The sequence below is a fragment of the Carica papaya genome, chromosome 6 (genome assembly GCF_054855325.1).
Source record: "Carica papaya isolate Zhongbai chromosome 6, ASM5485532v1, whole genome shotgun sequence".
In the NCBI taxonomy this organism is placed as follows: domain Eukaryota; kingdom Viridiplantae; phylum Streptophyta; class Magnoliopsida; order Brassicales; family Caricaceae; genus Carica; species Carica papaya.
In genome coordinates, this window is record NC_142314.1 from 30603331 (window position 1) to 30627672 (window position 24342).

Here is a 24342-nt window from a genome sequence, read left to right on the forward strand (position 1 = left end):
TTAATTAGAAAAATTGTGTACATATATATATATATATGTATGTGTGTATGAGGAAGGCTGTCTTGGTTCACACGGGAGATATAAATAGCAGAAACCAGGAGGAGGAGTTTCTCCACGCTTAAAAATCCAACTGCTTAGCAAAACTATAAAATTAAAATTGAAATTAGAGAGACAGAGAGAGAGAGATGGGGTGCAGGACGGTTTTGCGTTCGGTGTTCTTGACTGAGACATGGAGGCCCTTGAATGCGAACGTTGGCCTCTCTTCGTCTTCTTCTTCCTTTTCTTCTCGTTCATTGAGGCGCTTAGGTACTTGTTCGGAGCAGGACAAGCTTAGATATCGATGTTGTGAGGCGATTAGGGCTCGAAATTTCCATTCCGCAAAATCCACTCAGCTTAATTGCTCTTACAAGGATAATCCATCACCTTCCTCTGCGGATGACCACGATCAAGGACCTCCTCAAGAAGCTGTTCTAAAAGCCATTTCAGGTTTCTCTCCCGCTTTCTTCTTTTAATTAACTAGTTGTCGTGTAAATTTTTGGTGTCATCATGTCTTTGATTTTGAGCAAAAAATTCACTTATTGTAGTTCGGTTTTGATTGGTAAGAACATGTTTAAGTTGGTGATACTAAAGAGACATCTATGCGACAAATTTCTGTGCGCTGGGTTTATTTCGTACTATGTGGAGGTTCTGCTAGTCAATGATACTTGGAAAAGCCTTGATTCTATATTTTGGATATGCTGATGCAACTACATAAACATCAACTCTGAGGTTTTTAATCTATAAATTTGGAGGAGCATTTACATCTCATTATGGTGGTATATGAAATGAAAGAGCATGGAGTTGCGTTTTCTTAATTATTTTTAATGCCAAGCCACATTCAACATCAGTTTTTTATGTTGTAAAATCTCGGTTTAACCGATACTATACTAGTATTTTTAGGTAAGCCCCCAAACTCTTCAAATATTGAACTTTAGCTATATAAAATAGGCCAATTTACACCTTGGATTTTTGGGTTTAGTTTTTGGCTATTATTGTGACCTTATTCAGATTTCTGTTGTTACTAGGTCTTTCCATTCATAGACCAGTATGTTTTTTAGAGTAAGAAATTTCTATTTCTGTTAACTCCTTATATTCTTGTTTCCGTGATATTTCTTCATGCAGTATCAAGGTTTTGTCTTGATTTTCTGTATTTTTGTTGTTTTTACTTAATTCACAGCTCATATTGGAAAATTTTTGTAATTCATACATCACGTGCATTTCATGAAAAACCAGTTAAATTATCTTCCGTTAATGGAGTAGATTTAGTTATATAAAAGATAAACGTTTTTCAAATAATTAAGAAGTTGTATATTTCAAGATTTTGTATATGCTAATTGTAATTTTCTTCAAAATCTGAAGGCTCCAATCTATAAAATAAATTTGTGTCAATTAGAAAATTAAAAGTGTAAAGACCTAGAACTTAAGAAAATGGAAATATCGAATTGTATCAACTATAAGCGAAAACAATTTAAAATTTAAAGTTAACATTTCTTACATAGTAAATCAGGATATCTAATAGAATTACGAGAATGTTTCTTTATAGAAGTGTAAAGTAACGGAATAAATAATTAAAACAAAACGAAATAAAAATTTTATGGGGTTAACCTCCACTTGACAACTCCGATGGGTTCCGAGAGGTAACTTTTGTTCGCAACCCTCCTACTGTTCAGGATTTAAATCTTGATTTTCTTGATTTGAAATGATTAAATAGGAGAATGAGTTACGCTAATTCAGTAAAAATATCACATTTAATACTGAGACGAAAAACTGAAGGTTGGTAAAAAATTATAAAATAACCAATGGAGTCATTTGCTTTTGTAAATAAATTCATTTAATATAAAAAACATAAGTTTCATATTTACCCTTATGAGTTCCCAAAATCAGCTTTTGAAGTCAATAACCCAAATTGTATTTTGATTTTATATTCAAATGAGTAATAAGAATAAACTTACCTACTTACTAGTACTTCTGGGAGTTCATAGGGATATCCCCCTTATACGTGAACTCAATATTCAATGTCTCGATTAACCTACTGTCCTCATATCCCGTCCGGTAATGGGCGCCAAACATACCACTCCCTTAATACCCTATCTAGTATGATAGTGAATTCTACCTCCCAATTCCTTCCAGTGTGGGACTTCTTAGTCCCATTTAATTGAGATAATGTTCACGGTTGGGTTTTCCATATGTATCGGGTCTGCACACCCTTCCCTAGGGTACCCGATAAGCTTTTCATCCACAAATCCACATCATCAACCAATCACACATCGCATATCAACATCTCATTTATACCAATCAACTGTAAATCATGCAAATAGACAACATGTAAAATTGAGAAAACACGATTAGAACATTTATTTTAGATCAATCAACGGATATAGATAAAACGGTTATGTAAATTAATAATTGAAAAGGCAATTAGTTAATAAATTAAAGCACCCGATATAACGGTAAGCAATTAAGATAATATAGAAATAATTGTACAACACAGATAAACTATATACTGATCAGTTCTGGCTCCACTGATGACTTGTAATAAATTTTAGGGTTTTTCTAATTTTCACAAACATAATGTTGTTGATTATTAAGTTTCAATTTACCATAACGGAGAAAATGGTGAGAGATTTTTATCCCGAATCGGTGTTCGAAACACCGTACGTTTCACTGCGCCTCCTAGCGGTTTTTGGGTTTCCTGAATTTTTCTTGTGGATGTTAAAAATACATATTACATATCCAAAAATACCTCAAAATGCCAAAATAGGTGTTTTTAAATTTTTTCAGCCAATTTAGGGTTCCAACACAGTGGTGTTGCCGTCTGCAGGCGCCCCCGGCGGAAGGATCTCCGGTTGCAGCGGCTCTATTGTTCCTCCTTTGCGGTCGGGGTGTTTATTCGGCTAACCTGCATTAGAACGAAACGAGGGTCACGATGATTAAGAAAATCGAGGGGAACGGGAAACGAGAAGGGAGTCATCGGAGAGGTTTTCGGGTTGCGGCAGCAGCAGCTTAGCCGAGCTCTGCTTGCATTTTCTGGCTTTCTTGCTACCTTTTTTGCTCTGATATGGGTGTAAGGAGGTTCGGAATTCAATTCCATGTGAAAGAAAATTTTTTTTACCTTCTTTGGCGTCTACGGTGGCCCTGGTGCGGCGGCGACGGTGTCCCTCCGGCGGCTGATTTTCCCTCCAGCTGCCCTCCTTCTTCTTCGGTCAGTGATTGAAGAGAGATATTTAAACCTCTCCTCTCCTTGGTCCTGGCCGTTCGTCTGCATCGACATGGAGCGAGGAAAATCGTCTGATCAATGCCTGTTTAGGCCGATTACGTGTGCAAATCTGAACCGTTTATTGCGATCGAATCCAGTCATCCGATCGTGTTTGAAGAGAAAACGGATCTGGGTCATTCATGCACGCAGGATGCGATCTAGGCCGTTGGATCACCCAAGCACGCAGATCGCCCGCGTGGAACCAGTGTCAACATGTCCGCCATGCAGCGCATTCTAACTCGCTGTGCTGCTAACATGGCCGTCCTACGTGGTCGTATTTTTAAAAATTATATTTTTATCCAATTTTCTAAATTTCTTTTTAAATAGATCCTCTTTTATTTCTATTTTGGCATTGATTTTCGAAAATATTTTCAAATGCATCCAAATTCTAATTTTAAACAAAATTTCAAAAAAATTAAAATTAATTGTGTTAAATATATCTTTTTTATTAATATTAAATTATCCCAGGCCAAATTTTTGAGCGCAGGTGTTATAACTCTCTTCCCCTTAAAAAAGAATTTGGTCCCTCAAATTTGTTGCTCTCTCACTGGTCAAACAGTTGAGAGTACTGCGCTCTGAAATCCGATTTTAACTCCCAAGTGGTCTCGTCCTTTGCGTGATTCTGCTATAAAACCTTGACGAACGGGATTTCCCTGTTACAAAACACTCTGCTCTTCCGGTCCAAAATGTCTACCGGTACCTTCTCATAGGATAGATCTTCCTGAAGTGAAAGTGGCTCATGAGATAGGATATGCAAGGGGTTTAGGTTGTATTTGCGTAGTATAGACACGGGAAATATGTTATGGACTCTGAATAACTCTATAGGTAGTGCTAGTCTGTAGACGGATGTACCAACCTTATCCAAGATCTCAAACAGTCCAATAAATTGGGAATTCAATGTTCCCTTCTTTCCAAACTTGCTGATATCCTTAAAAGATGTGACCTTAAGAAACACCCAATCGCCATTCTTAAATTTCAAATCTCTCATCTGGGTGTCCACATAATTCTTTTGCCTACTCTGAGCTGTCTGGATGTTATTTCTGATTTTAATTATCTTAGCTGTGGTTTCCTCTACAAGATCTGGGTCAAACAATTTCCTATCATCCACTTTTTTCTCAACAGATCAGCGACCTACAAGGTCGGCCATACAATGCCTCATACGGGGCCATACCGATATTTGTTTGGTAATTATTATTGTAAACGAATTCTATCAGGGGCAGATGATCATCCCAATATTCTCTGAAATCCAGAATACAAGCTCTAAGCATATTCTCCAGTGTACGAATCGTTCGTTATGACTGTCCATTTGTTTGAGGGTAGAATGCTATGCTGAGGAACAGTTTCGTTTCCATTGCTTACTGAAAACTAAACCAAAACCGAGATAAACCTGGGGTCTCTGTCGGATACTATTGTCACTATAACTCCATGTAGCCTGAGTATCTCCCCGATATAAATTCTTGTTAGCTTGTTTAAAGGTCGATCATTCTGATAGCCAAGAAATGAGAGGATTTGATGAGTCGGTTAACAATTACCCAGATGGTATCATGCCCCGAGCGTGCCCTAAGCAACCCTGTTACAAAATTCATAGTAATATGTTCTCATTTCTACTCTAAGATTGGTAATGACTAACGTAGTTCGCCTAAGCGTTGATGTTCTGCCTTAATTTGCTAACAAACAATACACTTGGAGACGAAATCGACAATTTCTCTTTTCATTCCACTCCAAAATTGGAGTCGCATATTTTGATACATCTTGGTACTTCCGGGATACATGGTGAATTTTTAGCTGTGGGCCTCCGTCATAATATCTATTTTTAGTTTACTGTCATCTGGAACACATACTCTGTTCTGGAACCTGAGCAACCCATTAGCAGAGACTCAGAATTCTAGATTTACCTTCTGTTCTGTATCCTTCCTGAGAGCTGGTAGGGTGGAATCAATCAATTGAGTTTCTTTTATTCTCTTAATTAGTTCAGGTTGGACAACTAGATGGGTCAGACATGTAATCATGTTCAAATCCTGAAGCCGTATCTACTGTGCAGCTCCTATTACTCTGCATTCAGAAACCATTAAGTGAGACAACATATTTGCACTTTTTCTGCTGAGCGCGTTGACTACCACATTGTCCTTACTCGGGTGATATAAGATCTTACAATCAAAGTCCTTAAGGAGTTCTATCCAACTCCTCTGACGGATGTTGAGATCCTTTTAGGTGAATATATGCTTCAAGCTCTTGTGATCTGTATAAATCTTGAAAGTCTCCTCATACAAGTAGTGGCGTCAGGTCTTCAAGATGTAAATAATAGCGGTAAGTTCTAAGTCGTGGGTGGGGTAATTTTTTTCATGACTTTTCAATTGTTTGGCCCCATAAGCTATGACATTTTCATACTACATCAGAACACAGTCAACCCTAGATAAAAAGCATCATTATACATTGTGTATCCACCTGTCCCACTCAGCAGAGCCAAAACTGGTGTGGTAGTTAACCGCTTCTTAAGTTCTGTAAAACTCATTTCACAGTTCTCATTCCACTCAAATTTGACGTTTTTTTTTGTAAGCCGAGTTAAGGGAGCAGTTAGGGTAGAAAATTCTTTTATAAACCTACGGTAATAACCTGTCATCCCCAAAAAGTTACGAATTTTCTTCACCGAAGTCAACTTCTCCCAATCTAGTATTATCTCAACCTTTTCAGGATTTACTGACACTCTATCCTTTGATATTATGTGTCATAGGAAGGTAATCTGCTCAAGTCAAAACCCACACTTGCTCAATTTTGTATGCAGCTTCTTTTTCCTGAGAACCTGTAAAATCTGAGTCAGGTGTTGAGCGCGTTCTTCCCTGCTCTTTGAATAGAGCAGGATATTATTAGTAAACACTATGACGAACTGATCAAAGAACTGCCTGAAAACTCTATTCATCAAATTCATAAAAATGGCTGGCGCATTGGTTAGCCTAAATGGCATGACCAGGAACTTATAGTGTCCGTATCGGGTTTTGAAAGTTGTCTTGAGAATATCTTCTGCCCTGATCTTTACCTGATGGTATCTCGAACGTAAGTCAATCTTGGAGAAAATCTAAGCACCTTGTAACTGATCGAAAAAATTATCGATATGGGGGAGAGAGTACTTGTTTTTTATTGTAACTCTGTTCAACCCCCTGTGGTCAATATACAACCTCAGGGACTCGTCTCTTTTCCTTACAAATGTGACTCCTGCATCCCAAAAGGATACACTGTGTCGGGTGAACCACTATCCTGCAATTCTTTAATCTGTTTCCTCAATTCTTCCATCTCTACACGTCTCATACGGTAAAGGGCTACCGAAATGGATTGGGTGTTAGGTTGAAGATTTATGATAAACTCAAGTTTTCTATTCACCGACAGTTCGGGTAGTTCATCAAGAAATACATTCGAGAATTCTCAGATTACAAGGATCTCTTGAATGCAAATTTTATTTTTAGATTTGGCTAATGTAGAAAAGAACAACTGAGTTAAAACTATAAACAATGCAGTTACCATGAGGGAATAATATCTAAAACTTTTATTAATTGGTGAATGACTCTTCGTTAGTAAAATTAAATACAAGTTCTTATGAAAGCAATTTACGGTGGCATGATACACCACTAACCAATTCATTTCCAGAATTGCATCAAAATCTCCTGTGTCTATTGCTATCAGGTCTATACTCAATTCTCTACCTATTATTTGTACAATACAAGTTTTGTATATGACATCCCTTAATAGTGTCTCATTTCCAGTGGTAGACATAAACAGTACAGAATCAAGATTTTCAAGTAACATATTCAAATTTTTTGCAAAAGCATATGAGACAAAAGAATGAGAAGTATCAGTATCAATCAAAACATGTGCAAGGTGATTATAGATAGTGTACGTACCCTGTATCACGTCCGGGTTGGCTTCACATCCTGCTGGGTAAGGGTGTAAGTTCTGCCCTGTATTGGAAGTCTGGCCTAATTGTGATTTCGCGTACATTCTCTCGCGTAGTGCTGGACACTTTCACATATGTTGCATGTATTGTTGAGGTGATAGCAGGGTCGGTCTCCATAATCCTTGCCACAGTGCTATCAAGTCCTACCGCGCCCTGTTACCGGATCCTGAAAGGGAGCTTGAGTCACAGACGTAGATCTCTTGTTCTGTTGAATCGGTGTTATAGGTATTGGCCTGCAATGTGAAACCGGGGGGTCTGGAATTGTCCACTGCTGGAGGGAAGATATGAAGGTTCCTCTCTATTAGTTATGCTTTGGCCAGAACTGTCGAGTAGGTGTTTGAGCTCAAATACATACAGTTGTTGTCTGATCTCAGGATGGAGGCTCCACTCAAATTTTTTTGTTTTTTTGCCTTTATCCATCATACTCTCAAGAGAATACCGGGCAAACTCTAGGAACTTTCGAGCATACTCGGACACTATCATCTCACCCTGAACTAGGTGTGTAAACTCCATTTCATTCAAATGCCGAAAATGCTTGGGGATGTACTCTGCATTGAAGGCTACCAGAAATTGTTCGCAAGTGACTGGAATGGGCAGGGTGGCCTGCTTCAGCTGCCACCAACGACTTGCCTCACCTACGAGCATGTAGGTGGCAAGTACAACTTTCTATTCGGGAACCACCCCAACAGTTGTAAATGTCTATGCTAAATAGTACTCGGCCTCTTCGAATGAGGATGCTCCTGCAAAAGTAGATGAATTTAATCTCTTATAGCTCTCAATATAGTTTGGGTCCATCATGGGTGGAATTAGTTCTTGTTGAAGAGGGATTGGATTATGCTGGGGAGGTACCGGGTGGCCTTGTGGCGGCACCTGATTGTATGATGGGGGCATCGAATTGTACTGTGGTTGTGCCAGATGATATGGTGGAGGAGCAGAGCTGTATCGAGGTGGTACTGGATCTTCTTGTTGCAGGGATGGCTCATAGTGTGGCAATGGTGGAGGGTCAGACAGCTCTCTCATCTCTTCCTGGGCCTGCTGGGCGGAGATAAGTCTCTCCAGCATCTCAAAGAGTTGATTGACATCCTCTCGAAACGACCTATCCCGAACTGCTCGATTTAATAGGGGTCTTCCTCTCCTCATATCCTTGTACCTACATTTCGTAATAAAGGGTTGAGTGATAGATTGTATTTTAATGATTTAATATCTGTTTAGGAAATAGTTCCGAGGAACGCGGCTCTAATACTGACTGTAAAGACCTAGAACTTAAGGAAATGGAAATATTGAATTGTATTAACTATAAATGGAAGCAATTTAGAATTTAAGGTTTACACTTCTTACACAGTAAATCAGAATACCCAATAGTGTTACGAGAATGTCTCTTTATAGAAGTCTAAAGTAACGGAATAAATAATTAAAATAAAGCGAAATAAAAATCTTATAGGGTTAACCTCCGTTAGACAACTCTGATGGGGTCTAAGAGGTAACCTTTATTCGCAACTCTTCTGCTGTTCAGAATCTGAATCTTAGTTTTTTTAATCTGAAATTGTTAAATACGGGAATGAGCTACACTAGCCCGGTAAGAATATCACACTTAACACCGATATGGAAAACCGAAAGTTGGTAAAAAATCATAAAACAATCAATGGAGCATTTATTTTCTTAAATAAATTCATTTAATATAAAAAATGCAAGTTTCATACTTACTCTTATGAATTTCCAAAACCAGCCTATGAAGTCAATAACCTGAATCATATTTTGATTTTATATTCAAATGAGCAATAACAATAAATTTACCTCTTTACCAGTACCTCTAGAGATCCATAGAAATATTCCCCTACGCGTGAACTCAATATCTAATTTCTCGATTGACCGAGCAGCCGTCCCCATACCTCGTCCAGTAATTGGTGCCAAACATACCACCCCCTCAATACCTCGTCCGATATGAGGGTGAATTATATCTCTCAATCATTTCCGATATGGGACTTCTCAGCCCCGTTTGACTAAATTAATGTCCGCAGTAGAGTTTTTCGTATGTACCGGGTCTGTACACCCTTCCCCAGGGTACTCAATAAGCCTTTCATCTATAGATCCACATCATCAACCAATCACACATCACATACCAACATCTCATTTATACCAATTAACCGTAAATCATGCAAATAGACAACACGTAAAATTGAGAAAACACGATTGAAACATTTATTTTAGATCAATTAACGGATAGGGATAAAACGGTTACGTAAACTAATGATCGAAAAGGTAATTAAAATCAATAAATTAAAGCACCTGATATAACGGTAAGCAATTAAGACAATATAGAGATAAATATACAACACAGATAAACTATACATTGACCAGTTTCGTCTCCACTGGTGACCTGTAATAAATTTTAGGGTTTTTCTAATTTTCACAAACACAGTATTATTAATTATTAAACTTTAATTTACCATAACAGGAAAAAGGGTGAGAGATTTTTACCCTGAATTGGCGTCCGAAAAACCGTTTCACTGCACCTCTTGGTGGTTCTCGGGTTTCTTGAATTTTTTCTGCAGAAATTAAAAATACGCGTCACGTATCCAAAAATACTCCAAAATGCCAAAACAGGTGTTCTAAAATTTTTTCGGCCAATTTAGGGTTCAGGCACAGCGACGCTGCCGTGCTTTGCCGCTGGCTCTACTGCCCCCGACAGCAGTTTTCCTCGATCTGGCCGTTTTTGACTGGTTTTGCATGGAAACCTGCGAAAAACAAAGTTAGGGGGTCTTTGTTAGTCGGAAAAGGGAAAAATTGAAACCCTACCGGCGGAAGGGTCTCCGAGTGCGTCATTGCTGCCGTTCCTCCTTCGCGGTCGGGGGTGTTTCTTCGGCTAACCTGCATCAGAAAGAAACAAGGGTCACAATGATTAGAAAACCGAAGGGAACAAGAAACGGGAAAGGGGTCATCAAAGAGGTTTTCGGGTTGCAGCTGCAGCGGCTCGGCCAAGCTACAGTCGCGTTTTCCAGCTTATCCGCTGCCTTTTTTGCTTCGATATGGGTGTGGGGAGGTTCGGAATTCAATTCTGAGTGGAAGGTAAAAAATTTTACCTTCTTCAGCGTCGGCGATGGCTCCGGTGTAGCGGCGACGATGTCCCTCCAGCGGTTGATCTCCCTCCGACCACCCTCCTTCTTCTTCTCCGGTCAGTGGTTGTCGGCTAGAGTTTTTGAGGCCGACTAAAGAGAGGTTTAGATACCTCTCTTCCCCCCAATCCTGACCATTCGTCCGCATCGACGTGAAGCGAGGAGAATTATCCGATCGTTGTCTGTTTAGGCCGATTACGTATGTAAATCTGGGTCATCCATTGCGATCGGATCCAGCCGTCCAATCGCATTTGAAAAGGAAGTGGATCTGCACCGTTCGTATGCACGGGATGCGATCTGGGCCGTTAGATTACCCAAGCACGTGGATCTCTCATGTGGAACCAGTGTCAGCGTGTTCCGCCATGCGGTGCGTTTTGACTCTCCGTGCTGCTGACATGGTTGTCTCACATGGCTGTATTTTTGAAAATTATGTTTTTACTCAATTTTACAGATTTGTTTTCAAATAAATTCTCTCTTATTTTTATTTTGGCCATGATTTTCAAAAATGTTTTCAAATGCATTCAAGTTCTAATTTTCAACAAAATTTCAAAAAAAATTAAAATTAATTATTTTAAATATATTTTTTTATTAATATTAAATTATTCCGGACTAAATTTTCGGATCCGAGTATTACAAAAAAAGAACAGTAAGTTTACCTGTTCATTCATCATCCATGGTAATAGAGGAAAGATGAATCTTTCAACCTCACAAGGACTAAACCCCTTCTCTTGAGGAGCTGATTTTGCATATTTCTCTGAGCTTATAACACAATGGGACCAAAAATGATTTTTTGTTTTGTAGAACATGCATTTAATTTATTTTGTTTTTGTCCCTTGCATGGAAGATAGAAAAACCACAAATGCTTCCCCATGGCCTTTTATCTTCAAATTGATCATCCAGTTAATTGTTAGTTTGTTTTTAGAAGCATTCTACACGTATTAATTTGGATCCCAATTGATAATGAATCCAGAGGTGTCAAAGACAGAAGGGAGAATTGGGCAAACTACCAATGTGGTTATTGGAGGAACAGTTACAGATGATTCTACTACTGAATGGCTTGATCTAGATAAAAAGGTATGTTGTGTTCTCCTCTACTCGCCATCCTTCTCAACCTGAAAATTTAGTTTACTCTTCAGGCCTCAAGCATCTCAAATTTTTTACCCATTCCTCAATTACTTGTAGTTTATTAAGAAAAGAGTAATGGTTCAGTAAGAAAAAATTATTTTTGAACAATTTGAATGAAAAAACTTTTATCTGAGCCTTTGTGTAATTGCATTAGGTTTTAACATAAGAAATCAAATCATGTATAACTCAAGTATCTTGTACATACTAGCCGACTCAATGGTAGCATTAACTTACCAGGTCAATTCATACCCAACAGTTAGAGGGTTTACAGCAATTGGGACAGGAGGTGATGATTTTGTGCAATCTATGATTGTTGCTGTCGAATCTGTAATTCAACGGAGAATCCCTGAGGTATAGTTGCATTGTGATTGCTGTGAATTAATTAACTGAACAAGATTTAGCATGCTTATCCATTAAGCAAGCTTTCATGGTTGTTGATGTTGTTTCTGTAATTCAAAATGGAGAATCTTGAGGTATTGTTGCATTCTCATTGTTGTAGATTAATTAATTGAACAAGATTTGACATGCTTATCCATTCAGCAACTTTTTGTTCTAATAAATTTTTCTCTTTTGACTCAGTTAACATTTTACTTTTTAAGCGGATCTTTCAGACATGCAGAATTCTAGTTGCTCACATTACAAGTGCATGGTTAACTATATTGTTTCAATATGCAAAACGGCTGCTATTTGTTGCATTTTGCTTTATGGATGCAGGGAGATAAGTCATTAACTGGGTTGCAACTCTGAGTATTTTCTCAGTGGTTGCTTGACTTTGTACTGTGATAGAAAATGATCCAGATTTTGAATTATAATGATTTAGGATAAGTAGCCTAATACTAACTTTTGCCAAGATACTATAGAAATAGATTAACATCACCGAAATCTGAATTGGTGAGATTGGAGGATGGGGCTAACACATCAAGTTTGGCTGAAGTGTTGGGATGTAAGGTGATGAAGCTTCTGACCATATATTTGGGAATGCCTCTGTTGCAAAATATAAAGATGTGAGGATGTAGGACCCTATAGTGATCAGGTATGAGAAGAGGTTGGGGAGATGGAAGAGAAATTTTTTATTCGAATGAGAGTGCTTCACGCTTATCAAAAGCATGTTGTCCGGCCTTCCTGTATATTATATGTCTCTGCTAACAATTCAGTGTGTCATTAGGAAATTGGAAGATATCCAATGCAGGTTTTTATGGGGTGACTCGGTGGAGAAAATGAGGTACCATTCAGTCGCATGAGATGTTGTGAAAAGGTCTTTGAATCAGGGTGGTCTGGGGCTAAGATCAATTGTGAAGATGAATCAGGTGTTACAGGGATAAATGGATACGAAGGTTCATAAAAGAATCGGAGAGTTTGTGGCAGAGGGTTTTTGATTGAAAATATGGTACTATGGATAGGGGCTGGTATCCTAAATAGGTAACTAGACCGCATAAAACATGGGTTTGGAAGAAAATCTGTATGGGCAGAGATAGTTTTCAGAATTGTATCATGTGGAGAGTTGACAATGGTGAGAAAATCAGATTTTGGCTTGACTCATGGCTCGGCCGAGGAAGCACTTAAAAATAGATTCCCACAAATCTTTGCGATAGCATGGTACAAAGGTATTTTAGTTAAGGACTTTCAGAGAATTTGGGGGTGAGAGGAAGTGTGGCACATGGAGATTCAAATGAATCTTAATGATTGGGAAATAAACGAGTAATAATGTATTTTGAGCTCTTTTCCAGTCATTGAATGAGAGCCATGATCAACCGATTTGGATGCTTAACTCAAGTGGCACCTTTTCGGTAGACTCATTTTATAAATACTGACCAAGAACGAAGCAACAGAGAACAAGTTTCGTTTTTGGCAAGTGGATAGTTCATGCCCTTCCAACGATTGCTTTCTTTGCTTGGGAAGCAGGATGTGGCTGCACTTTGACTATCAACAAGTTGATAAGAAGGGGAAAGATATTGGTGAATGGGTGCTATCTTTCTGAGAGTTGTGATCACATTTTACTATGGTGTCCCTTTGTGCATAATCTTCGGTGCACGGCGTATAGGTTGTCGGGTATCAGTTGGGCAGTTGCGAATGTTGTAGAGAGGAGATTTGGCCATGCAAGGATATTAAGGGTAGGAAAGAACAATTAGGACTTATTCTTCAGACTATTTTTTGGCAGTGTGAAAAAAAAGGAATAGAAGGGTGTTTAAAGGGGTGGAAGAGGACACTGACTTAATGTTCAAAATGGATGATTGACTCGTTCCATACTAGAAAGAATCAGAGGAAATCTTTTAATGACACAGATTCTTATTTCTTAATGATATCCTACGATCAAGACAATTAGTTGAATCCTGTGACAGCATTTCATAGAAGTTCATTGATATCTATTCAAAAAAAAAAATAGAAGTTCATCGATATTTTCGTTTTATAAAACAAATCAACTTTGATTCTTGAATAAAGGTTAAATCGGGATGGCAACAAATCTGGGCTTGGTGGTTAAGGGTAGTTTTTTGTATTCCATGGAGGAAGTAGGTTGTTTTATCGATTGTTTGATATATTTTATACGTGGGTTGGCATCCCCTTGGTACCTATATTTAATGAATACTTTATACTTTTCCTCCCCAAAACACTACATCCTTCAACAACTCCAACCCTGACCAGTTGAAGACCATTTCTTCCAACTCTGTTCTCTTTCATTTCTCAATCAAGACCTGTAAATATGTCACCATTTTATTTTATTTCACTCCTAGTAAAGATAATCTATGTGGCTGCCACGTGGTGATGCTATGTCTGAAAATCCCTTTTTTTTAACTTAACTGAAAGACCGATTTAAAACAATTAAAATATGGGTATTTAATTGTAAAAATTGAAAAGTCAAAGATCAAATTGAAAAATGAATAAGAGGTGAAGCCTTAGGACCATTTTTGTAATTAAGTCAAATACAATATAAGCTGGTGTCTCTTTTTGCAGTTAGCTGCAGTCTGTCATATGTAACCGCACATGAAAACAATTATCAGAACAAAATTATTTCTGTTGGCTCAATATATTATTATGTTTTTTAACAGGGTAGTGTGAGGCAGAAGTTATCAAAGAGGGGCAAATATGTGTCAGTCAATATTGGTCCGGTGCAAGTTGTTTCCAGTGAGCAGGTCTGTCTATTCTCTCTTTCTCTGTCTTTTTCTTTTCCTCTCTATCTATCTATTTATTATCTCTTATATGTGCTTAGATATAGATGTTTCTAGTCATACATACCATAACCATGCACACAGTGAGCAAAACGCATCACCTATACATATTAAGAGTTTATGTATTTATGTAGGTAAGTATGCATGTAATTCTAGTTCACCCTCATGTTGATGGAAATTGAAAAATATAGTGGGGGCTGACAACTTATTGAGATGAAACTTCATTGTGGATTTCCAGGTTCAAGCTGTATACAATGCAATGAGAAGAGATGAGCGGATGAAGTACTTTCTATGACGTGATTCCATTCTTGGTTTGACTAGAATGAAGAGAATAGAGAGCTATGCCGTTGCTCTCTTCTCCTTACTCTGTTTCGGTAAATTCTTCTGCCACCTAATTTTGTTTAGGTGCTTTAAATCTTGTAACATCATTCCTGGCCAAGGAATCATATAGTGAATTATTATGTTGTTATTTTGTAATGCTGCGTATGGTTTTTAATTTGTTAAACACAATCAAGGCAGTAAATATATGTTAATGATATCCTCTTGTTCAACAATGGTGGGATGTTTTCGGACATTCTCCGCTCTTTTGAGACTGACATTTTCTGTTGCCTTTCCGTAGCTTGCGGGTTGCAGGGTTTTCTCTTTTTCATTTATTTTAAATAAAGTTTTTCCATGTTGCTCGTTGTCGGGATTCTAAACTACCTTTATGTTACTAGAAACACACATGCACAAACTGTGTGCTTCTTAATTATTAGATTGCTAACACCCTTTTAGATTATTAACTTCTAAAGACTAACATGTAAGGGATATCGTGCATTTGATTAAGGTTGTTGACACAACACTAGGCAGCTCAGATATTCTGTCAAGTACTATGTTGATTAGATTCTGTGCAATTTATTAAAAACAAAAAAAAAAAAGTGAAAATGGTGTAGACGATCAGGAAGGGCATGATGTTTAGTAGGCAAGGGGTTAGTGTATGGAATGCACATTATAAAAAAATAATAACAGTTAAATTGTTGTGACTATAAACTGAGCTTCTTATTATGATAGGACCTACCTTGAAATAAACATGCATAGTATTTTTACTTTGTCATAATACAAAGTAAAATGATTTTTCTATAGTGCTATATGTAGTTGATTTTAAGTCTCCTGTCTTATCAAAACACAGCAAAAAAAACTTTCTTCTTTCTAAGTTTGTCTAGTTTTTTTTTCTTTCTTGGGTAGAGATCGGAAAAGGTCAGTAGCCTAAATTTTTTTTTCTAGGAGCCCACTATCACATGTATTCAAAATAATGATTGATGTTCAGTCTTTTTAGTGAAAAATCTAGAATGGGAAATGCCCCTTAAGAAATACACGAGTCATGCAAGCAAGAAACGTGGTTGGTAAATAAGTTCCTATATAAATAAAATATTTGTCCTCCGCCCTGCACTTAAAGAAACTTTAGATATAGTGACCCATAAGCGAATTTAAGGCACTCTCCTCCATAAATTTTATGTTAGTTTCTCACGTATAAAGAGATATCTCAACAATAGGCCTTTCTATGCTTTGATCCCTTGCAAGCTTTATGGCCAGGCCCCCAAGTCTTTGTCGTTGTTTCCTAATTTACAACAGCATTGGTTACAAATTCTGTGCAATCTAGCCCTCACAACTATCTTGGAGCTGACTACTCGCAGCAAGAAGCCGAAAGGTTACCTTTCGCAGACAAACCTATGCTGAACTTGATATAGTACTTTGAACGTGCTTTCAGATCCTTCCTTCCTCCCTTCCCGGCAACTAAAAGGTATTCTGTTAGTATAATTTGTATTACTGTTTCTCCAAATAACTCGGGTATATATGGATTTTTTGAAACTCCAGGGCAATCCTAGTAATGTCATTATGGGATAAGGGCTGCAAAGAATACTTGTTTATCACAAACGAACACTCATTCACTTTCTTCCCAAGCAGCTATGCTGTAGTTTGAAAAATTGATTCAATTTACGAATTATTAGATTTTCTTTGAGACTCTAATTGACTTAACTATTAGGAGAAGCAAATAAGAAAATATTTAGAGTTATTATCCTCAATAAGATTATTCTGTACCTTCTTTAAGTAGTACTAGTTGGATGATACTTTCCAACTTAGTTTAGCATTTAGGGTAAAGATTGTTATCAGGGATATGTTTTATCTTCCGCCCCTCATTAGGGATGAATCTATCTAACTGCAGCAACCACACAAAGTGTCTCATCTACTGTGAAGCAGGAAGTGTTCGAATGATATTCTAACTGCTGTTTTCATTCTTTTTAGTATAATAATTTAAAGTAGATATAGGTATGGGGCGGGCATGAAGCTTATATGCCAATCCTCATAGTTGTTTCCATTTACTAAATTCATCCACTCCTCGTTCTTAGAGTAAAATTTTCTATTTGTTACTTGATTTAGTTATCTTTTAAAAAAAAAATTAAATTTTTTTTAGAATATTTAAATAATTTTAATTAAAAAATATTAATTATTAATTAAAATAATATTTAAATATAATATTCGATAAAATATAAACTAACATTATATATATACAATATTGAACATTTATTAATCAAAATTTTATTAATTTGAGTATATTTAAAATTTTATTGATTATATATATAGTGAGGAAGGGGTGAGATAAGTGTGGGACTTGTAAATCATTAAATATAAACCTCTCTAATATCTTACTAATTATAAGTTTTTACTTGTCTCATCTTGGGTGGTACGGGACAAAAAGATTTTTAAAGTTTGAAATTTTTCATAGACTCTATCTTTAAACTTTAAATATTTATTTTATAATTATTTAGAGAAGATTCAAAATGAACCGATCAAATTTCTAAATATTCCAATTAATATATACTCTCAAAGAAACTTATTTATTTACAAATTTTAGAGAATCTTCAATATAAAACATTCTTAAAAACATGTGAGATTCATGTTAGTTATTAAAATGGTACATGTACTTTTCTAATAGTAAAATATCAGTAAAAAAAATATTATAAATAAATCTGGAGTTTTATTTTGTAAAATCGACTACATTATAAAAATAAACTGTAATTTTTGAAGATGTGAAATAGTAAAATTTCTTCCAAAAATACCATGTATTTTTTTATTTTTATTTAAATAAATCCTTCAACAGTTTTTATATTCAATTAAAACTTTGAACTTTTGAAATTCATTTAAATAACTCATCCACTTATTAAAATCTCTAAATTTTAATAATAATAATTCATTGGAAAAAGAAATTATTGCTAACATTGCATCCAAGTAGATGTCATATTTGTAATAATTACAAAAATCTTTAATTTCTCTTTTTTTTTTCTTTTAATAATAATAATAATATCAGTAGTTGATTTATTATTATATACATTCTCTAACGAAATAAATATCTAAAAATGGAAAGATTAACTATTAAGAAAGACCTATGAAGTTCGATTAAACTACATTCCAATCAAAACTTGATGATGAAAGAATTTTATGAATAAAAGTCAAAGTCAACAAAATTGGTACATTTAAATTTTGATACACTGACAAGATGCGAAGATCAAACCGTAGAGGAAGTGATAACGACATTAGAGGAAGAAATAGTCTAATCTGATTTTTTGATTCGAACCAAATCTATAAATTCAAACTGATTTTTTATACGGACCTATTAATCATATTACTAAGAGATTATTATAAATAAACACCCGCATTTGGTTCGGTAATTACTATTAGTCACCTTCGTATGAGTGAGAGTTTTATTTTGGGTTCACGTAATTCTTTTTTTTTTTTTGTGATTTTAAAAGAGAAATTATTATCCGAAATAGCCGATTAATTAACATTGTTAGTTAGGATTATATGCCTTCTTTTGAACCGAAAAAGATACCAGCCAATGTGGGGACAAAACAACTTACATTATTACTTAGTAATAGATGCCAAATAATCCGCCGTCCATCTCCAAATCCAAACTTTGAACACTCCGCCCCTAAATCCCTTTGTATTTTGAATTTGGTTAACTTACACCTTACACTTTCTTTTCAAAACATTATTTTTCACTTATCAAAAAAAAATAAAAGGGTATGTTTGTAAGACTGTATTATTTTATTATTACAACAAAAAAAAAAAATCAGAATATTATAAATAAACTATAAGCATTGTAATTCCCTGGGTATTTGAGTTTGAGTTTGAGTTCTTCACTACATCTTCATCTCAAATATATATATAATATTATCCAATTAAAGATATTTAATAATTTGATCAGAACTCAACTTGACCAAATCCAATAAAATTAAATAAAAGGGATAGAGATATATGTACTGTAAAATTCTATACCGCGGTAAAAAGATATGCCAGCTCTAGTAAACTTTTCAAAATCAAATTCCGAAGACATTTAAAAAGAAAACGATAATAAATTTTTTATATAAAAAATAATAATAATAATTAAAACGAAAGTAACAGTGTCGTCCTCGGCGCAATCTAGCAAAACCGATCGCCCGGATCGCGGGCGGCGACGGTCGCGTTGGCAGCGGGGATTTCAAAATGCCACAATCTACCCACGTGCTTCACCAAATACTTCCTGCAAAGAAACTCCTCTGCAAAAGCCTTCTCCACCTTCCGATCCACATCGTGCAGGAACACGTGCGTCACGCCGGATCCTTTCCTGTTCCTCGCCATGACCGCCGCCGAGAAGATGGCTCCCATCCTCCCCGGCGCCTCCGCAAAATAACCTTTCGGTGCGTCGATCATGATCAGATCCCACTCCGTCTCGTAAAACTCATCGGGAAGACCGGTCAACGCGAGCTTGCAGGCGGTGTTCCCACGAAGATAGGCTTTCGACGGCGAACAGTACGGCTCTCTCCGGTAAGAAGCGAGAAGATCATCGGCCTCGGAGAGATGAGTACGGTACTGTACGTGATGAGCACGCAGAGTAGGCGCGTCTTTAAGGACGGTCTCTATCCACTTAGGATCCTCCTCGAGGAATATCGTGTTACCACGTGGATTGAGCGATGTCCACATGAGGGAATCATGGCCTAGCCCGAAGACCAGGAAGTTGCAGGGAGCTCGTTCTTTAAGGACGGCGAAGGAGACAGAGATCTCGCCAAACGACTGTTGCGGCGTCACGCGCGACGTGGCGTAGTGGACGATGGCTTGAAGCTGAACCGGCGTGGCTTCGTATTCGGATACGGCTCGAGCCTTGGCGCTAGCCATTGAGCATAAGAAAGACTTATCGGCGTCTCCAATGATGACGGAGATTAAGAGGCCGCCGGCGACTAAACCTAAAAGCACTACGACTAAGAACCACGGCTTCTCCAATAACAACGATCTGGTCTTCATATTGAATTTTTTTTTTTTTTTTCAATAAGAATGAAAGGAGTTGGCAGAGAGATTAAAGTAGAGATTTTTGAAGTCTGAAAATTTCTTGTGTTTCATACATGAAGATTTCTTTAAAGAGGAAGACGAAGATGCAGCATGAGAGGAGGTGGGATGCACGAAGCCTGCTGTGATTTTTTCTCCTATTTGTTTTCGAAACATGTTTTGTCGTGTTCTGCTACTCGACGCTTCACCATTGGAGGAAATTTTAGTGGGACCAACCGGCATTCTGATATTCTCTTTTTCCGCCACGTGGTATGTTTTTTACCGTTGAGATTTTCTCTTTACCTTGATTTTTAGTTGAATTCTTTTTTAAAAAAATTAGGGAACGAATTTGAGTATTCTCTTTGATCGATGTAGTTTTTAAATGTTGGGTTTTATTTTAGGTTTTTTTTTTTTCTTTTTTTTTTCTTTTCTTGAACGAAAATATTATGTGTTGAAAGATAAAATTACATTACAATTTTAAAGGCCAACTCATATTATTAAATTCAGAATATAAAATATTTTATACAGAAAAATCTTCATGATATTAATTTTTATTATCTTAAAAAACAATTCTCTCCATCTTTTAGTTAAAATAGTTGTGGACTAATAAATTAATTTCACTAATTTTCTATATATTTTTAAACATAACCGAAAATAATTATTTTCAAAGTACTTATATATATATGTGTATATATATGTAGAATGCTAATTAGATTGACTTTTTGAAAATAAATAATTAAAAGAGTAAAGCTTATTAGGATTAAGACATTGTACCTTAATTAAAATAAATAAAACCTAGTTTTCTTACTTAACAATGTATCTACCAAACTACAAGTTTAATTATTTCTAGTTTTATATTTGACCCTCTAAATAACACTACTAACAAGAAAATTACCATAATGGTCAAAGATCTTTTTTTTTTTTCTAAAAAAATAATAATAATAATCCAGCATTATCTAATCTATCATTAGATCAGTAAGAACTTTACACAAGATCAACGAGTTTTAATTGTATAGTTATCTGAATAATAATTTAAGATATAAAAATCTTATTTATCGTGTATATTATAATGTATTTAAAAAATAAAAATCATATTTATGATATTAATTATTTTTTTATAAAAAAAAACCTCACATTTTTTAACATAATTTAAAATATAAACTTTTTAATTTTTATTAAATTAAAAATATTTCTAAATGTGATTTTAAAAACAATTAAATAAATAAAAAATTACTCTTTATTCGACGTATGTAAATATATTTTCACATTCATGATGAATGTTACTGTATGAATTTCAAACATGTTATGTTTGTATTACTATGTGGTACTGGTACGAATATTGTTTTAAATGAGTTTTGATCAACACCTTAAAGATAAGATGTGCCTATATAAATCTAATATATTGGAATACATGTTACGTACATTGCACATATGACACTTCTATTTATATATTCATTTGATTACTCTCATAATTGTTGGATAGTTGTTATTATATGTTGAAATAAAAAGTTGACTTTTGGACACAAAGAGGACCACAAGGAAAGATACAAAAGAAATAATGATATTACTACAATATTATAATGATGGGGGACTTTAATCAATCGTGAATAGTATAAGTAACATGTTTTATATAGGTTACGAAGAATTTGTTTTATTTCTATTATGGCAGTTTTACTATAATTCTTATAAAATTAAATTTCTAGAAATTGATTGGTACATTCGTTGTTGTCGAAGCATCTTTATATTTTTAAAGAAATTTTTATTAAATTTATTATTTTTTATAGTAATTATACTTTCATCTTACGAGTAAAGTAAAATTAGATCACGTGAACCCTAGATTAAAGCTCGAATTTGCTGTTCAACGAGCAATGGTTAAAAATTACTCCAAATTTTGGGTTGCTTTGATGGTTAATAATAAAATTAAATTGAACCAATCATAAACACGGTATTTAAGTTTAAAGTAATTTAAGATGATTTAGGAGCAATTATAAGTTAATAATAATTTTTTTTTTTTTTAAAAAAAAACAAATTTTAACACTAATTTGTTTTTGTAACGTGAAATTAGCAAACTTGTTAATTTTGTGGTTAACAAAGTGAAAAATGGGCATCGCATGATACATTTAGTAGTCCTGAAAAGTCAATGGGAAATGGTCAAAGCAACAAAGAGAGGGAATCTTTTGCTAAATTCACTCGGTTGGGGACCAAAAGTCAAGTCAACTTATAATAGAAAATATTTCATTAATTGGAAATTAATATTGAGTTATAAAATTATATGTATATCAGTCAATTATTGTGATCTGGAAATCAAGATTTTAATTTAATTTAATTTTTTTATTTTGCTCTCCTACAACCTACAATTTTGAAAGGGCCAATCTTATTTTTCTAAAGGCCCAAAACTTCAACCCCCAGCACTCACTCAATCCGAGCCCATTGCAAAGTCATTTTCTTTTTTGCACCCCCCCCCCCCCCCCCCCCCAAGTACTTACTATCGTTAAAAATTTCCTTATTGCATCTGCACTGGAGATGATAATGAAGTAGGTACATAGTGGGTCTTACCAAACTATAATTTGACCCGAACTCGGAGCGGACTTGATATATATATTTTTAAATTATATAAGATTTGCAGATTATTTAATTATGATATAATTATTATATATGTAACGATCCGGAACTTAAAAAAAATTAATTATAAATAGATTGCGGAAGCAAAATAATAGTGTTAGAATTTACATTCCTTACACAATAATTCAGAACACCCAATAGGATTACGGAAATGACCCTTCTAAAATAACAACAAAAAATCAAAGAAATAACTGGAAAGTAAACAATTGAACATCCTATTTGCAACCGGTAATGGGTGTCAAACATACAATCGACTCAATACTTCGTCTGGTATGAGCGTAATTAAAATAATTATCAACCACTTCTGGTATGGGACTTCTCAGCCCTGTTCGATTGAAGGTAACGTTCACAGTAGGGTTTACCCTATGCACCAAATCAGTACACTCTCTCCCAAGGCACTCAGTAAGTCGTATTTATTTGACACAATGTATTCATGCATATACTCTCTAATATCTACTATTTAGATCTAAGAGACCCGTACATCTATATCACAACTATATGAGTGCACCTTTTAAGATAGGTACATGGATTAAAAATGTATTATCCTAATGGAAACATGTTATACACACAATGGAGCGACTAGACACCAGAGATTAAGAAACCTTACCACGTTAGCCATAGATTTAAAGTGAATAAATTAAAGTAAGCAGAACAGTGAATAGATATAATAAACGTTTGAAGAAATAAATACTGCAATTAAAACTCAAAATAAGTATAGACTAACCAGTTACTTGTGTCATTGGTCACCTATACTTAATTAATTAAAGGACCACCAATTAACTAAAATTTAAGTTATTTATTAGTCTACTTCAATTTAACCGTAACAGGGAGAATGGGTAAAGAATTTTTACCCTGGGTCGCTATCTCAAATATTGTCTTTTTCACTATGCTTCTCGATAATTTTCGATTCCTGAATTTCTTGAGTTTTTATGTTGAAATCAAAACTTATGTCAAAATAACGTGAAAATACATGAAAAACGACCAAAAGGGCAAACAATCTCATTGAGGGTTGCTTTAGGGTTCCGACACGGCGATGTCATCGTGCTCCACCGCCGGTTCCTCCTTTTACGACTCCTCCTCCTCTCGGTCAGGCCAGTTTTGGCTAAAAACCTATTCAATTCATGGTTAGGTAGTGTCTGTTGGTGGTTAAAAGAAGAAAACTGAGACTTACCTGTGTTTTCGATCTCTGGCGTGGCAGCTCAGCCAGGCTCCGCTGTTCTTCCTTCGTGACTCGTGATTTTTTTGGTCACCCTGCACCAGAAAAACACGTTAGATGGCCCAGGGTCGAAAAACAGAAAGAACGGAAAAGGATTTCAGGTTCATCAGAGCATTTTTTGATTTCTAGTGCAGCGGCTCAACCAAGCTCTGCCCTTCACTTACGGCTTTTCCTCTAATTTTCCTGCATAAAGATGGGTTTTAGGTAGCTTAGAATGAAAAAACATGATGAACGGGAGAAAATCGCACTTAATGGCATCGATTTGGGTCTCCAGTGCGGTGGCAACGGTTGTTGGATTCTCCTCTAGCCGCCCTTCTTCTTCTTCTCCAGCGAGCAAGTGTGCGACTAGGGTTCGGGTTTTGGTAAAAGATGAGTTTAAATACTCCCTTCCTTTTGACTTAGGCTGTCTAACCAAGTTCGCATAGTGCTTCCTCAGCCGTCCGATTACACCTGATAGGAGAAAGGATCTAGACTGTTCGATTGAAAACGTGTGGACCGTCCGATCGCGCCTAATGGGAGAATAG

The 24342-nt window shown here is 35.8% G+C and overlaps 2 protein-coding genes across 3 annotated transcripts; one reads left to right on the plus strand and one right to left on the minus strand.

Annotated features, from left to right (window-relative positions):
* The first annotated feature begins 57 nt into the window (after positions 1-57).
* Positions 58-15197, plus strand: LOC110816663 (phosphoribosylformylglycinamidine synthase). 2 transcript variants are annotated; one of them, XM_088206719.1, is made up of 5 exons: positions 62-486; positions 11325-11428; positions 11717-11830; positions 14524-14607; positions 14882-15197. In XM_088206719.1, the coding sequence occupies exons 1-5, from the start codon at positions 186-188 to the stop codon at positions 14936-14938; spliced, it is 660 nt and encodes a 219-aa protein (XP_088062845.1). In that variant the 5' UTR covers positions 62-185; the 3' UTR covers positions 14939-15197. The 2 variants fall into 2 exon arrangements, with proteins under 2 accessions (XP_088062846.1, XP_088062845.1); XM_088206720.1 differs by lacking the exon at positions 11717-11830 and having other exon boundaries at positions 58-486.
* Positions 15198-18962: 3765 nt separating this feature from the next.
* LOC110816656 (glucuronoxylan 4-O-methyltransferase-like protein (DUF579)) lies at positions 18963-20130 on the minus strand. Its single transcript, XM_022044941.2, has one exon. The coding sequence runs from the start codon at positions 19957-19959 to the stop codon at positions 19102-19104; it is 858 nt and encodes a 285-aa protein (XP_021900633.1). The 5' UTR covers positions 19960-20130; the 3' UTR covers positions 18963-19101.
* Positions 20131-24342: the final 4212 nt, after the last annotated feature.